The 17,849-nt window shown below is 41.2% G+C and overlaps 1 protein-coding gene across 6 annotated transcripts in view; it reads left to right on the top strand.

The window, feature by feature from the left end:
• gramd1ba (GRAM domain containing 1Ba) overlaps positions 1 to 17,849 on the top strand; it is a 178,139-nt gene that overhangs the window by 121,507 nt on the left and 38,783 nt on the right. For 5 of the 6 annotated variants that reach the window (XM_052529648.1, XM_052529649.1, XM_035779761.2 and 2 more), the window contains 2 exons: positions 3,813 to 3,833; positions 14,784 to 14,868. In XM_052529648.1, coding sequence (XP_052385608.1) covers positions 3,813 to 3,833; positions 14,784 to 14,868 — 106 coding nt within the window. The remainder of the gene's footprint in view (positions 1 to 3,812; positions 3,834 to 14,783; positions 14,869 to 17,849) is intronic. The other variant, XM_052529647.1, reaches the window with a different exon arrangement.

The raw sequence follows: 17,849 nt of genomic DNA, 5'->3' as shown, positions 1-17,849 counted from the left end.
TCGTAATCTGTATTTTTGGATGCCGCTTATGGCCGATTACATTGCACTCCACAAGTAGACTGCGTGGCAGGCTGACCACCTGTTACGCGAGTGCAGCAAGGAGCCAAGGTAAGTTACTAGCTAGCATTATCTTATAAAAAACAATAAATCTTAACATAATCACAAGTTACACATGTTTGATGATATTACTAGTTTAACAAGCTTGTCCTGCAAATAATCAATGCTGTGCCTGTTAATTTATCATCGAATCACAGTCTACTTCGCCAAATGAGTGATGATTTAACAAGCGCATTCGTGAAAAAAGCACTGTCGTTGCACCAATGTACCTAACCATAAATATCAAAGCCTTTCTTAAAATCAATACACAAGTATATATTTTTAAACCTGCATATTTAGTTCAAGTAAATTAATGTTAGCAGGCAATATTAACTAGGGAAATTGTGACACTTCTCTTGTGTTCTGTGCAAGCAGAGACAGGGTATATGCAGCAGTTTGGGCCACCTGGCTCATTGCAAACGGTGTGAAGACCATTTCTTCATATCTTCAGCCTCTCCAGCCTGAGTTATGACAAGCAGGACACAACAAACATAATCAACATATATGATCAACTGATTAGCAACCGACCAATGTTTTATTATTATTATTATTATTGGACATCATTATTGAACAGCTACGACATCATCAAGCACTATCAATGTGTGACACAGTGCACACCAGCCCAACGCAGTAGAGAGATAAATATATATATATATATATCACACACACACACACAGTTGAAGTCGGAAGTTAATATACAGTCGTCGTTAAGTTTTGAGAATGACACATATTAATTTTCACAAAGTCTACTGCCTCAGTTTGTATGATGGCAATTTGCATATACTCCAGAATGTTATGAAGAGTGATCAGATGAATTGCAATTCATTGCAAAGTCCCTCTTTGCCATTCAAATGAACTGAATCCCCCCAAAAAACATTTCCACTGCATTTCAGCCCGGCCACACAAGGACCAGCTGACATTGTCAAAAATATCTAAAGACACTGATGCAGCAAACTTTGTGGAAATTAATATTTGTCATTCTCAACACTTTTGGCCACGACTGTACACCTTAGCCAAATACATTAAAAAAATAAAAATAAAAAAAAATCACAATTCCTGACATTTAATCCTAGTAAACATTCCCTGTCTTAGGTCAGTTAGGATCACCACTTTATTTTAAGAATGTGACATGTCAGAATAATACTAGAGAATGATTTATTTCAGCTTTTTTTCTTTCATCACATTCCCAGTGGGTCAGAATTTGACATACACTCAATTAGTATTTGGTAGCATTGCCTTTTAAATTGTTGAACATGGGTCAAACGTTTCAGATAGCCTTCCACAAGCTTCCCATAATAAGTAAGGGTGAATTTTGGCCCATTCCTTCTGACAGAGCTGGTGTAACTGAGTCAGGTTTGTCGGCCTCCTTGCTCGCACACGCTTTTTCAGTTCTGCCCACAAATTTTCTATGGGATTGATGTCAGGGCTTTGTGATGGCCTCTCCAATACCTTGACTTTGTTGTCCATTTTGCCACAACTTTGGAAGTCTGCTTGGGGTCTGGTTGGAAGACCCATTTGCGACCAAGCTTTAACTTCCTGATTGATGTCTTGAGATGTTGCTTCAATATATTCACATAATTTTCCTACCTCATGAGGCCATTTATTTTGTGAAGTGCACCATTCCCTCCTGCAGCAAAGCACCCCCACAACATGATGCTGCCACCCCCGTGCTTCACAGTTGGGATGGTGTTCTTCGGCTTGCAAGCATCCCCCTTTTTCCTCCATACATAACGACGGTCATCATGGCCAAACAGTTCTATTTTTGTTTCATCAGACCAGAGGACATTTCTCCAAAAAAGTAGGATCTTTCTCCCCATGTGCAGTTGCAAACCGTAGTCTGGCTTTTTATGGTGGTTTTGGAGCAGTGGCTTCTTCCTTGTTGAGCGGCCTTTCAGGTTATGTCGATATAGGACTCACTCTACTGTGGATATAGATACTTTTGTACCTGTTTCCTCCAGCATCTTCACAAGGTCATTTTGCTGTTGTTCTGGGATTGATGTGCACTTTTCGCACCAAAGGACGTTCATCTCTAGGAGACAGAAGGCGTCTCCTCCCTGAGTGGTATGATGGCTGCGCGGTCCCATGGTGTTTATACTTGCGTACTATTGTTTGTACAGATGACTGTGGTACCTTCAGGCATTTGGAAATTGCTCCCAAGGATGAACCAGAGTTGTGGAGGTCTAAAATTCTTTCAGATTTTCCCATGATGTCAAGCAAAGAGGCACTGAGTTTGAAGGTTGGCCTTAAAATACATCCACAGGTACACCTCCAATTGACTCAGGCTAATTGACATAATTTATCAGAAGCTTCCAAAGCCATGACATAATTTCTTGGAATTTTCCAAGCTGTTTAAAATACACAGTCAACTTAGTGTATGTAAACTTCTGACCCCCTGGAATTGTGATACTGTGAATTCTAAGTGAAAAAAATAAATAATTACATGCACAAAGTAGATGTCCTAACCGAATTGTCAAAACTATAGTTTGTTAACAAGAAATGTGTGTAGTGGTTGAAAACGAGTTTTAATGACTTCAACCTAAGTGTATGTAAACTTCCGACTTCAACTGTGTGTGTGTGTGTGTGTGTGTGTGTATATGTGTTTTTAGAACTGTGGAATGTAAAGAACACCTCCTACAGTTCATGCCAATGGCCTCCCATCAAGAAACCACACCTTGCAGTTCTACTCGGGCACTTGATTAATGTTGATTTCATCCCGATGAGCAAAGATAAACTCAAAATAATTTGATGCATAATCCAAAGGATGTTGATGGTCAGTTGTTTCATGTGTAATATGGATGGTTAATTTGTAATGTCATTATTATTATTACGCAATTGAAGGCAGCTCGTTGTAAGCTGCTGTTGAGAGGCCTTCATACAGATGTAGGATGCACTATATTCCCTGTATAGTGCAATACCTTTGAGCAGCCTTAATGGGTCCTGGCCAAAAGTAGTACACTATAGGGAATAGTGTTCCATTTGGGATGCAGATTTAGTATTCAAGTCTACTATAATATGGACAAGATACCTTCCTGCCAATAACTTAACTTTTGAGGGTCATCTTTTTTCTCCCAGTTATATGTAGCCCATTGTTGCCCTCTTCTGGCGTATATATGTATTGACTTTTATATTAACTGTTACTTACTTTTCAAATGTTTTTGTAAGCAGTAAGACTGACTGTGAGTGGGATAATTCTGTACAGGGTTGGAGTAACTGATTACATGTAATTTACAAAAAACCTACCTGTTACCAGCTAACATATTGTAATCAGATTACAGATACTTTTGAAAAACTAGATTACTTCTTGGATTAATAAAAAATCCAGAAAGGATGTTTGAGAAGAAAAAAAACATTATATAACACCTTTCTGTTTTTTCAATAACATTCAACTCAGCATGGAAAAAGGCGCAACTTTGAGTTTGTTCCTGTGCGAGTCTGACCAACACTCAAGAGACCACTATGATAACACACCAAATGCTTTTAATTAATCATTTTTGTCTTCTAATTACTTTTAAAGGGAAAGTAATCCAAAAGTAACCAAAAGTAATCATCAGTTTGTATTATCCAAGAGTGACTTTACTGATCTACCCAACCCTGCTTGTGTTTAAGGTGTGAAAGCTTTTCTCTGTGTATTTTTGTTGCACTAACACATCTCATCTTTCTCTCTTTTTTTTGTCTCCTTCTCCACCTTGATGTTCGACTCTTGTTTGTGAGCACAGAAAAGCCAGAGCTGGTACAATGTAAGTCTCTAACTCTTCTCCTACCTCTCCTTGGTGAGCTGTATGTAACTGTGGGTGATGTGTTGCACGTTCTGATGGCACAGTGGGTTGGAGCAAGGTGCTTGCAGTTGTGGGTTTGATTCTCACATGGGCCTCATACAGTATAAGGGAGGGTGTGTGTGTGTGTGTGTGTGTGTGTGTGTTTGTTTTGAAGTTGCTCGGGAGAAAAGCAACTGTTAAAAATACCATTATAACCATATTATATATTTCAGTGATATGGGTAGGACTGGTGTTCATGTTATCAGACTGCGTTGCACTTTGTCATTTGACTGTTGGCTGTTGCAAGGTTTAGGTCTACCAGAGTTTATACATGTTGGGCTATCATGCTGTACCTAAGCAGCATTTGAAGAGCGATATTGGCTGAGCATGGGAACAGTTCAAGTTTTTAACAACGTTGATTTGCAACCGAACATCAACCCTAAACCGACATGAAGCAGAAGGTGTGAAGTACGTTTTCACATTTTAAAATCAGATTTCTGAGGAGGGCCATCTCATGGTGAATGATTTTAGGAAGTGCTGTATGGACACCTTTGCTTCCTCTCCATATATCATTTTAAAAGAGAGCACATGGGGAAACCGATAGAGCCAACGGTTGCTATGCAGATTTGAAAAGTCCTGCCTGTGAAGTACTTCCCTTACAAATAGTATGTCAACACATTCCTGGTAATGATGGCATTCATATGAAATTATGAATTAACTTTTTATCCAAAGAAATTATTGAAAATTAGAGGCTAATTTAATATGGTATCAAATGAATCATGAAATTGTCTTCAGTTGTGATTCGCATTGCTCCATGGTGAATAGTGAATACACATTTAACAATGCAGTTGCCTAGTGTGATTTTTTTCCCCATGGGAAATGGAGATATCTTAGAGACAGACAGACTGGAGACAGGCGCTGGAGCATAGACGAGACCATTCAGTATGAGAAAGTTGTTCAGTCTCGTCGTATGTGGGTGGGTGTGCTTTTGCAAACCTTCGTGTCTGCATATATGCTTGTGTGTGTGCGGTCCGTATTTGTACAAGTGTAAGTGTGTGTGTGTGTGTATTGACTTTTGTGTTTGTATGCACTTGTGTGTGCGCACAAAGGGCTTTTGTTGTATTTGGTTGCCTCTTGACTGTAACCAGGGCCTGTGTTCCCTGACTGTAACCAGGGCCTGTGTTCCCTGACTGTAACCAGGGCCTGTGTTCCCTGACTGTAACCAGGGCCTGTGTTCCCTGACTGTAACCAGGGCCTGTGTTCCCTGACTGTAACCAGGGCCTGTGTTCCCTGACTGTAACCAGGGCCTGTGTTCCCTGACTGTAACCAGGGCCTGTGTTCCCTGACTGTAACCAGGGCCTGTGTTCCCTGACTGTAACCAGGGCCTGTGTTCCCTGACTGTAACCAGGGCCTGTGTTCCCTGACTGTAACCAGGGCCTGTGTTCCCTGACTGTAACTAAGCAGTAGCTGACAATAGGCTAATCTCCCACCTCCCTCTGATAAACCAAGCTGACAAAAGGCCGATCTCTGTTTTAACCAAGCTGACAAAAGGCCGATCTCTGTTTTAACCAAGCTGACAAAAGGCCGATCTCTGTTTTAAACAAGCTGACAAAAGGCCGATCTCTGTTTTAACCAAGCTGACAAAAGGCCGATCTCTGTTTTAACCAAGCTGACAAAAGGCCGATCTCTGTTTTAACCAAGCTGACAAAAAGCCGATCTCTGTTTTAACCAAGCTGACAAAAGGCCGATCTCTGATTTAACCAAGAGGACAAGAGGCCGATCTCTGATTTAACCAAGCGGACAAGAGGCCGATCTCTGATTTAACCAAGCGGACAAGAGGCCGATCTCTGATTTAACCAAGAGGACAAGAGGCCGATCTCTGATTTAACCAAGCGGACAAGAGGCCGATCTCTGATTTAACCAAGCGGACAAGAGGCCGATCTCTGATTTAACCAAGCGGACAAGAGGCCGATCTCTGATTTAACCAAGCCGACAAGAGGCCGATCTCTGATTTAACCAAGCCGACAAGAGGCCGATCTCTGATTTAACCAAGCCGACAAGAGGCCGATCTCTGATTTAACCAAGCCGACAAGAGGCCGATCTCTGATTTAACCAAGTCGACAAGAGGCCGATCTCTGATTTAACCAAGTCGACAAGAGGCCAGGGCCAGGGCTGCGTCCCAAATGGCACCTACTCCCTTTTTTGCTGTTTCTAGTTTATGTCAAAAGACTGCAGTATATTATATGAACATGACTGTATTTTAATTCTCATGTACTCACTCTAGTGGTATCGTTCATTAGGCACTAATAATATTCCTTATATCTGACTATGGATTAGTCCAATAGGAAATGCTTGTTTCTGTTTTCAGTTGCGTTACATTGTGCAGATGGTGAGAAGTGTGATGTGCGAATTAGGGTGTGAATTAGGGACATTGTTTTTAGGTGTCCATGGAACACATATGGTAGCCTACATCTGTACCGAACATTTGGTTCTGTCAGTCATGTTTAGATTTAGGCTACCCTTTGGTGGTAACGTAAGACTAGGTTTACACTCCACCTAGCATTATCCTTAGCAAAACATCACTGATGCTTGAGTGAAGTTACAGATTCTGGCATACACCGAAATCTCTGCGCAGAGCCCTCCGTGTGGTATGCAGTGAAGTCACAAAGCTGAACTTCGAAGAGCCGCTATGGCGTGCCCCTATAGTGGAGTCTAAGTCCAGCCGAACCAAACTCCAGGGATTGAGGACGGGATGCCTAACTAGATACAGATGAGGTGTTTCTGAACCGAACAGTTTGGCCTGTAAAACAAAACCACCATATGACTGAGCAGATGAGAAGCCGTTTTAGGTCTAGTTTCTTTATTAGGATCCCTGTTAGCTGTTCCAGAAGATGTTCAGCTGCTCTTCCTGAGTCCACAACGTCTTGTGTTTACTGTTTACAGGCTATGTGGATAGTCTTCATTATGACCATGAGGTCATAAAACAACAGACCTATCCAGACAGCCAGAGAAAGGAATGGAAAGAACTAGGGTAAAAGAGAAAGGGTTAAACTAGGAAGGTGCAGTTTCACTGCATGGTAGTCCTAATAGTTAGTCAATAGACATGCAGCCATAGTCGACTGTAGCCTGTCTATCATAGGGTTGTTCACGCACCTTAGAACCTGTTGTTCCAGGGGCACAGTGGGAAAACCAAATATTTCTATGCTCTGCAATGGATCTGGACTTCAACCGATCTATCATTGGCAGTCTTAAGACCAGGAAAAGGTTAGAGGATACGAGTCACACTGGTATAAAGGCTGTAATCCAACACACAAGAGTCATGTTCAATAGTGAGAAAACATTTTAAAATGGAATGAAATGTGGAGGTACTACTTAAACTTGTCCAATAAGACACACTCATTTTTGTTTTCTGTTGCAAATGTTTTGCTACAGTGTGTCTTAATGAATTCATCCCTGGTTCCTTTGGGTAATGTCAGAGAGAGACTGCGAAGTCTCAGACAGATGTTTGTGTAGGGGGAGACGAGGATGGTGGGGGAGAGCCAGGATGGGATGCAGGAGTTGGGTTGGGAGGGCAGTGTAGCTGTGTGAATCACCTTTCTGGTATGAGAGTAAGGGCCTCCCACGCCCATTACCCAAATCAGCCCCGTGAGAGGGTCTTTGGAGTTCATTCACCCCATGACCTGAGATAGAGGGGGAGACAGCGAGATCTGGCTTAGGCCTTGTCCTTGGCCATGCTACAATGTTTACACCATATGACACACACACGCACACAATGGGTTTTTCTGTTCGCTGCTCTCTCTCTGCATACAAAACTTCTGAATTAATTTTTGCCTCCCATACTTTTCCTGGAAGATAAATGTATTTATTTATTTGCATTTTTGCAGGATGAAAAAAAGAATACTTAGTAACGGTAATAATATGGCAACTACTAATAATCAAATAAACTTTTTTTTAAACATAAATTAACAGCATAAAAATGTTTTGTCCAGCTACTAATTTGTATTTATTTGTGATCCCCATTAGTTCCTGCCAAAGCAGATACTCTTCCTGGGGTCCAAACGTACCAAAGCATCCACATTACATATACAACTACAGATAAAACAGTGAACTATGTGTTCTGAATGAGCTAAAGGTAAAACAGTACATCCATATAACATCCCTACACCACCACATATCCACAACACAACATGTTTAATACCACAATACAACAATACCACAATGTGTCTGTACCTTTTTGTGTGTGTCTCTTCAGTCCCCGCTGTTCCATAAGGTTTATTTATACCTACTTTTTAAATCTGATTCTACTGCTTGCATCAGTTACCTGATGTGGAATAGAGTTCCATGTAGTCATGGTTCCCTGTAGTACTGTGCGCCTCCCATAGTCTGTTCTTGACTTGGGGACTGTGAAGAGACATGTCTTGTGGGGTATGCATGAGTGTCCGAGCTGTGTGCCAGTAGTTTAAACAGACAGGTCGGTACATTCAGCTTGTCAACACCTCCTACAAAAACAAGTAATGATGAAGTCCATCTCTCTTCCACTTTGAGCCATGAGAGATTGACCTGCATGCCATTGTTAGCTCTCGGTGTACTTTTAAGGGCCAGCTGTGCTGCCCTGTTCTGAGCCAACTGCAATGTTACCAAGTCCCTCTTTGCGGCACCTGACCACATGACTGAACAGTAGTCAAGGTGCAACAAAATTAGAGCCTGTAGGACCTGCCTTGTTGATAGTGTTGTTAAGAGTGCAGAGCAGCGCTTTATTACGGACAGACTTCTCCCCATTTTAGCTACTGTTGTATCAATATGTTTTGACCATGACAGTTTACGATCCAGGGTTACTCGAAGCAGATTAGTCACCTCAATTTCCACATTATTCATTACGAGACGTAGTTGAGGTTTAGGGTTTAGTGAATGATTTGCCCAAATACAATGCTTTTAATTTTGGAAATATTGAGGCCTAGCTTATTCCTTGCTACCCATTCCGAAACTAACTGCAGCTCTTTGTTAAGTGTTAGTGGTATGTCATCTGCATACATACACACTGGCCTTACTCAAAGGCTGCATGTCCTTAGTAAAGATTTGAAATAGGCCTCCAGCTAATAAACTACTGTTACAACTACTAATACAATTTAAGTACCTATAAAATATACATACATATTTTCAAATATCTTCACATGGTGATGGTTCTATTAGTTCTTAACATTTGAAAAAGGGCTTTCTTAAATTCACTGGGATTTTAATGCCATGATTTCTATAGGTTAATGATTCCAGTCATTTGGGTCTTTGTATCTGAAACATCTTACTCCAACCTCATTATGTACTCTTGGAATTTCTAATTACTGCTGTTGTTGAATGGACTAGTGTGAGTCTTGTAAAGTTAGGTGTTCCTTAATATATACAGTTGATACTAGAGGTCGACCGATTATGATTTTTCAACCATGATACCGATACCGATTATTGGAGGACCAAAAAGGCCGATACCGATTAAACGGCCGATTTGTATTTGTAATAATGACAATTACAACAATACTGAATGAACACTTATTTTAACTTAATATAATACATCAATAAAATCAATTTAGCCTCAAGTAAATAATGAAACATGTTCAATTTGGTTTAAATAATGCAAAAACAGTTTGGAGAAGAAAGTAAAAGTGCAATATGTGCCATGTAAGAAAGCTAACGCTTCAGTTCCTTGCGCAGAACATGAGAACATATGAAAGCTGGTGGTTCCTTTTAACATGAGTCTTCAATATTCCCAGGTAAGAAGTTTTAGGTTGTAGTTATTATAGGAATTATTGGACTATTTCCCTCTATACCATTTGTATTTCATCAACCTTTGACTATTGGATGTTTTTATAGGCACTTTACTATTGCCAGTGTAACAGTATAGCTTCCGTCCCTCTCTTCGCTCTTCCCTGGGCTCGAACCAGCAACACAACGACAATTAGCGCGCGCTAACTAGCTAGCCATTTCACTTCGGTTACACCAGCCTCATCTCGGGAGTTGATAGGCTTGAAGTCATAAACAGCGCAATGCTTGACAAAGAGCTGCTGTCAAAACGCACAAATGTGTTGTTTGAATTCATGTTTACGTGCCTTCTTGTGCCTACCACCATTCAGTCAGATACTTAGATACTTGTATGCTTGTATGCTCAGTCAGATTATATGCAACACAGGACACGCTAGATAATATCTAGTAATATCATCAACCATGTGTAGTTAACTAGTGATCATGATTGACTGTTTTTTATAAGATAAGTTTAATGCTAACTAGCAACTTACCTTAGCTTACTGCATTCGCGTAACAGGCAGTCTCCTTGTGGAGTGCAACGAGAGAGAGGCAGGTCGTTATTGCGTTGGACTCGTTAACTGTACGGTTGCAAGATTGGATCCCCCAAGCTGACAAGGTGAAGATCTGTCGTTCTGCTCCAGAACAAGGCATTTAACCCACCGTTCCTAGGCCGTCATTGAAAATAAGAATGTGTTCTTAACTGACTTGCCAAGTTAAATAAAGGTATAAAAAAAATATATAATCTGCAAATCGGCACCCAAAAATACCGATATCCGATTGTTATGAAAACTTGAAATCGGCCATTCCGATTAATCGGACGACCTCTAGTTGATACATTTCAAAATAGATTGGTACCAATGCAGTTGTCTTCTGTTTGGGAGGGACAGCCCATTGAGTGATTCAGACAGTGTGCAATGATGTCTTATAATGGCATCCAAGAATCAATCTGCAAAGATTGTTATGAATGACAAAGTAAGGTCTTGGTTGTGTTTTAATAGATGACGTCACCATAGTCTAGGATAGGAAGCAGTAGTTGGGTTACTAAACTACTAAATTCACAGCGGGTATCATCAAAAGCCTTTGTGGTTCAAGTCAGGACTTCCGGATGGACACACACAACGCACCCGTGGATACATGACATGTGCATACAGTGTAGCCTTAGGGTCTTCATAGAGAACCATAAAGGTTGACTGTTCAAAGGGCTTTTAGGCTGAGAGATGGTTTTTGGAGGTGTTTTATAGCCTTAAAAACATACAAGCAGGTACACCTTCTGCTGCCCTCAAGTGCACGCTAGGCCCTCCCATTTCCCCTCCCTCTCTCTCTCTCTGCCACTCTCTCCTTCTTTTTTCTCTCTCAATGCTCCTCCAACACCACTTTCCTCAAGAATAGGGGAGGGAGGGAGAGATTTCAACAGTAGGACTAGAGTCCTGGTAGGAGCACACGGCTCTGTTGTGGTTTGCTTGGTCAGTAGTGTGCAGTGGTCCTTTTTGGTCAGTCATATGGGTTCCACTCTGTCCTGGGACGCACTGTTGACCACTTTTATTGATGAGCAATTGTCTCTTCACTGGACAAGCATCCCGGACTGGTCAAGCGGATTGTTCTGTTTTCTGTTCTCCCTGAGGACAAAGACTGTGTGTGTCCATTTCAGAGAGAGAGAGAGAGCAGTTGGACTTTGAGACTGCTTGAGCTGGGCTTATATATATGGTTTCTGTTAGTGCAGAAAGAGAGCCTTTTTTTTCTCCATGTGGATTGTGTGTTTTTTTATATAGATATATATTGCTTTGAGAAATCATTTGAGGAGACCATGCCATTCTGCAGCACCTTTGGAGGTATCAGTATCTGAAATGACTTTGGGGATGACTGCAGTGCCTCAACTCTAGGCTTCTCGATTCTTGATGTATAAGTGGGATTGTTTTATAAGAAGATTGTTTTAAACCAACTTTTTCCATCAATTACAGACTGCAAAGCATCTTTTCTGTAGTCTTTAACTGACTGGAGGCTTTTTCTGTGTCCCAGGTCTTAACCTTGTCTTAACCCTGTTTAAACCTGGTTCTGACTTGGTCTTAACCCATTCTTAAGCCGGACCAACCAGTGCACTTGGCCCAAATGGCCTATTAAGACTTACAAGGGGATCAACTATTTTTCAAAAACAGGAGGGAGGGAGGGGACATTTCCACTCCAGAGGAAGGGGGCTCCTGCTGTCCTGAGCGTAAATCAATATTTCCTAACGCCCTCCACCCAGTTTCTCAGTTTACTTTGGGGACACATGCCTAACTGTACTCTATGGAGTACTCTCTCTGAGTTCTGTAGTTCTATAATTTGGGGTTTGTAGCTAAACAGTTTAGAGTTAGGAAACGTTCACATTCCTTCATTCTTTAGTAATGTGAAATATGCTCTTATTAATTCTGTATTGTTAAGTTCTAGTGAGCTCTTAAGCTCTGCGAGTTACCTGTAGTGGTGAGAGATATTATTCCAGGTATCTCTGTCTCTCCAGCCTCTTTGGGAGGGTTCAGAGAAGTTCCCTGTTCCACCCAGGGGAGGGAGGGAGAGAGGGGGAGGGAGGAGCTGATGACAAATGACCAGTCCCCTGAGGGCTGAGTTTACTGCAGGTCAACTGCAGCTTAGGCGCTGTGTGTAAGAGGAGCCAGGGCTAGACAACGTTTGACTCTTAGAGGGATTCCATTCCTTCATTGACAAAGGGGGAATACCAGACCAACACCAGACCACTCGCTGGGCTGAAAGACCCTGCTCACACCTTCCACCTGAGGAAAGAAAGAAAGAAAAAAGGCGAGAGGGAGGGGACGGGTGGGAGCCAAAAGAAAACGGACACCCAGGCCATGGACATTGCAGTCAGCATGGACACTGAGACAGACCAGGTGTCTCTGTCTGAAGATGCCCTGGCCCACTGGGAGACCTGGGACTGGGAGTCAGAGAGGGTGCCAGCTGTAAGTCACCCTCTCTGGAGCTGGGGTGGAGACAGGTGTGGGGGGATGAGTGGGTGAGGGTTACAGTTTTAAATCCCAAGTTGATTATCAGTTTCTAAACTAGTATGTGATATTGTTGTGCTGTGCTGCAAAGTGACGTGTGGTGAACTTGTGGTCGCGGTCATTGTCTTGCACATTTTTGGGGGTTGATACAGGACTAGGTAAGGGTAGGCTGGACAGCGAGTGGAGTGGCTCTACAAGATTTGTTTAGGCGCACTGATTTGGGGCGGCAGGTAGCCTAGTGGTTAGAGCGTTGGGCCAGTAACCGAAAGGTTGCTAGATTGAATCACCGATCAGACAAGGTGTAAATCTGTCGTTCTGCCCCTGAACAAGGCAGTTATCCCACTGTTCTTAGGCCGTCATTGTAAATAAGAATTTGTTCTTAACTGACTTTCCTAGTTTATTTAAAGGTTACATTTAAAAAAAATATTTAAAAAATAGGGTAGACAGTGGAGGGAAAATATCCAATTGTTATACTTGAGTAAAAGTAAAGATTCCTTCATAAAACATTACTGAAGTAAAAGTGAAAAGTCACCCAGTATAATACTACTTGAGTAAAAGTATTTGGTTTTAAATCTACTTAAGTATCAAAGGTAAATGTAATTGCTAAAATATACTTAAGTATCAAAAGTACAAGTCATTTCAAATTCTGTATATTAAACAAACCAGACGGCACCATTTTCTTGTTTTTAAAATGTACAGATAGCCATGGGCACACTCCAATCATTTACAAACCAAGCAGGTGTGTTTAGTGAGTGCCAGATCAGAGGCAGTAGGGATTACCAGGCATGTTCTCTTGATAAGTGTGTGAATTGGGGGGAAAATTGTCCTGTAACAAGTACTTTTTGGTGTCAGGGAAAATGTAAGGAGTAAAAAATACACAATTGTATATAGGAATGTAGTGGAGTAAAAGTAAAATCTGTTGAAAATATAAATAGTAAAGTACAGATACCCCCCCAAAATTACTTAAGTAGTACTTTAAAGTAGTTTTACTTAAGTACTTTACTTCACTGCCTATAGAGATGTAATAGAGAGCTCATCTATCTGTAAAAGGCGTCTTCTGTGACAGCATGGTCAGCGGCATTGAGACCAGTGCCAGTCTCCATTTTAAAAGTAGTGGGACCCTCTATCCAACTCTATGGCTAGACCTGATGACCATCACATTAACACTGCAACTCAAGCTTTAGTTCTAGGCCATAGGCTCTTCCGTTGCTGTGCACTGGGCTGGTTAGAATGACCCAAGGCAATGTTAGTGTCCAGTCTAACACCATCACCACCACACTGATAGCTCATTGGCTGCATTCCCTCCCTTTTCAGGATAAACAATGCAGTATTTGTGTGGAGAGACAGGCGGACTGGCTGTGGTCTGCAACTGCCGATAAGAGAACTCTCTCTATCTGGCCCTCTAGAAGGAAATGTGTTTATCTGAATGTGAGGGAGAGAAAGACAGGAGGAACTCCAGCTGAAGTATTATTAGCATCAGCGTGGATCATTTAGCATATTTGAAAGTGTTCCCGTTTGTGATAGGAGCTTTTATGTTATTTCAGACTCTGACAATCAGTAGAGAAAGAAAAGAGAGACGAGTTTGATTCAATTTCTGCAGTAGCCATGGTCAGATAACATCACTGAATGGGGATGGCAGCTAGCCTGGTGGTTAAGAGCATTGGGCCAGTAACTGAAAGGTCGCTGGTTCAAATCCCCAAGCCGACTAGGTGAAAATTATGTTGGTGCCCTTGAGCAAGGCACTTATCCCTAATTTCTCCTGTAATTCTGTTGGTGCCCTTGAGCAAGGCACTTATCCCTAATTTCTCCTGTAATTCTGTTGGTGCCCTTGAGCAAGGCACTTATCCCTCATTTCTCCTGTAAGTCACTCTGGATAAGAGCTTCTACTAAATGACTAAAATGTCAATTTAACTGTAGAATAAAATATATAGTCATGTCTACTACCATTTTCATAAAAAAACTGGGCAGAGTCATGTTATACAGATAAGTAAATTAGTTCCCTGTCTGTTTATTGCTGTCAGTGGGGGCATTACACTTGTTTGCGTATATAAAATATTTTATATTTGTGTTTGTTAATGAGTAGACTAATTTAGTGTAAATGAGTTCTCTCGCTCTCTAAGTGTTTTTTTATGTTTTCCTTCTATCCCCGCTACAGGTATTGAGTCCTACGTATAAGCAACGCAATGAGGACTTCAGAAAACTCTTCAAGCAGCTACCCGACTCAGAACGCCTCATCGTGGGTGAGTAAGATGGAAGGATCAATGAAAACTATATTCATATTTATTCTTGAACACCTTGGTGGTTTTCAGCAGGGCACAACGTACAGTAGCAAAAACATATTACAATGGAATAAGAAAGTCTGTTTTCATAAATTCAGATAGTGACTCTGTTTCAATTGTTTTCTCCCTGCTTAACATGACCTAGCTATTTATTTTTGTCCTCAACAGTACAGATCTTAATCTCCCTTGACTTCTTTTGATGTCTGCAATGTATGACAAAGTATGACTAACTGAGTTAGGAGTGGTTTAATGTGCAATGTCACCCCATCACAAGTATATTCAGAGATGTGAAACATTTAGAACGTTGCAGATGGAAATGTAACCAGTAGAACTAACTCAAGCTCTCGAACCATAAAAACCATACATAAACAAAAGACAATAAACACAAATTTCAACAAACATTAATGACATCACACCTGCTCAGACCCACATGTTCCCACGCAACCCTACACATCACCTGGGACAACCACACTCCCCCTCAACCTTCATCCCCCGGAACTTTCCAGTGCTTATAGTTCTATTTTTCTCAGTAGCCCACACCGTTTCAATATTTAAATAATCATACATTTGATTCGTCCACTATCGTAGTGAGGGAGGATAATTTTGATTTCTAGTTTTTAAGTAGACATTTTTTCGAAATTGCAAAAGTATGGTCCATCCCGTTTGGGTATCTCACCGCACCCTCATATGCGACCCGTTTCAGGAAACTAGGCGTATGTCGCGAGTCACTACTTCACAGGAAAGCCGTTTCAACGTACATTTTTTACGTCACCAACGCTCTGGATAACATAAAAGCAGCATAATCAGCTCTGCTAGGGTGAGTAAAATGGTCAGAGTTTGAGTGGGGGCTAAAGCTTAAGAGGGTGTGAACGATTCTGAATGGGTGTTGACAAAGAAGAGATCTCCAGTAGGTACAAAAACAAAGGCTATTTTCTAAAAAGTGAAGTTACAAATGTATTAACTTTAAAAGCAGAATTACTTTCCCATTGTTCCTCATGCAGTGTATGATATACCATTTTGTATAATATCTCTGTCTCTGGATAAAAGCAATGTAAAAAAAAACACTTCAAATTTTGCTACATAAGACCGAGTCAAGGCAGTTGGTCACATATGCCATGTCTTGAAATATGCAGGGAGACTGATTTAAAAGTAAACTTACATTGTAAAACTTCTGACAGCCAACTTTCTAACTCAGCCCATAACTTTTGGACTTTATAGAACTCCCAGAAGGCATAAATTATTGAGTCTTTATTAGTTTTATACTTAAGACATGACTGCCTTGGTGCTGTAGAATTTGTGAATTTTGTCTCTTGTTTAATAAATTCTATACATTAGTTTATATTGGACTAAGCGTACAGTCGTGGCCAAACATTTTGAGAATGACACAAATATTAATTTCCACAAAGTTTGCTGCTTCAGTGTCTTTAGATATTTTTGTCAGATGTTACTATGGAATACTGAAGTATAATTACAAGCATTTCATAAGTGTCAAAGGCTTTTATTGACAATTACAGTGGGGCAAAAAAGTATTTAGTCAGCCACCAAGTGCAAGTTCTCCCACTTAAAAAGATGAGAGTCCTGTAATTTTCATCATAGGTACACTTCAACTATGTCAGACAAAATGAAAAAAAAAAACTGAAAATTACATTGTAGGATTTTTAATGAATTTATTTGCAAATTATGGTGGAAAATAAGTATTTGGTCACCTACAAACAAGCAAGATTTCTGGCTCTCTCAGACCTGTAACTTTTTCTTTAAGAGGCTCTTCTGTCCTCCACTTGTTACCTGTATTAATTTCACCTGTTTGAACTTGTTATCAGTATAAAAGACACCTGTCCACAACCTCAAACAGTCACACTCCAAACTCCACTATGGCCAAGACCAAAGAGCTGTCAAAGGACACCAGAAACAAAATTGTAGACCTGCACCAGGCTGGGAAGATTGAATCTGCAATAGGTAATCAGCTTGGTTTGAAGAAATCAACTGTGGGAGCAATTATTAGGAAATGGAAGACATACAAGACCACTGACAATCTCCCTCGATCTGGGGCTCCACGCAAGATCTCACCCCGTGGGGTCAAAATGATCATGAGAACGGTGAGCAAAAATCCCAGAACCACACGGGGGGACCTAGTGAATGACCTGCAGAGAGCTGGGACCAAAGTAACAAAGCCTAGCATCAGTAACACACTACGCCGCCAGGGACTCAAATACTGCAGTGCCGGACGTGTCCCCCTGCTTAAGCCAGTACATGTCCAGGCCCGTCTGAAGTTTGCTAGAGAGCATTTGGATGATCCAGAAGAAGATTGGGAGAATGTCATATGGTCAGATGAAACCAAAATTGAACTTTTTGGTAAAAACTCAACTCGTCATGTTTGGGGGACAAAGAATGCTGAGTTGCATCTAAAGAACACCATACCTACTGTGAAGCATGGGGGTGGAAACATCATGCTTTGGGGCTCTTTTTCTGCAAAGGGACCAGGACGACTGATCCGTTTAAAGGAAAGAATGAATGGGGCCATGTATCGTGAGATTTTGAGTGAAAACCTTCTATCAGCAAGGGCATTGAAGATGAAACGTGGCTGGGTCTTTCAGCATGACAATGATCCCAAACACACTGCCCGGGCAACGAAGGACTAGCTTCGTAAGAAGCATTGCAAGGTCCTGGAGTGGCCTAGCCAGTCTCCAGATCTCAACCCCATAGAAAATCTTTGGAGGGAGTTGAAAGTCTGTGTTGCCCAGCAACAGCCCCAAAACATCACTGCTCTAGAGGAGATCTGCATGGAGGAATTGGCCAAAATACCAGCAACAGTGTGTGAAAACCTTGTGAAGACTTACAGAAAACATTTGACCTCTGTCATTGCCAACAAAGGGTATATAACAAAGTATTGAGAAACTTTTGTTATTGACCAAATACTTATTTTCCACCATAATTTGCAAATA

This window comes from Oncorhynchus keta, chromosome 11 (genome assembly GCF_023373465.1).
Source record: "Oncorhynchus keta strain PuntledgeMale-10-30-2019 chromosome 11, Oket_V2, whole genome shotgun sequence".
In the NCBI taxonomy this organism is placed as follows: Eukaryota; Metazoa; Chordata; class Actinopteri; order Salmoniformes; family Salmonidae; genus Oncorhynchus; species Oncorhynchus keta.
The sequence above is the reverse complement of the archived record's forward strand: the minus strand, read 5'-3'. Positions and strand labels throughout refer to the sequence as shown.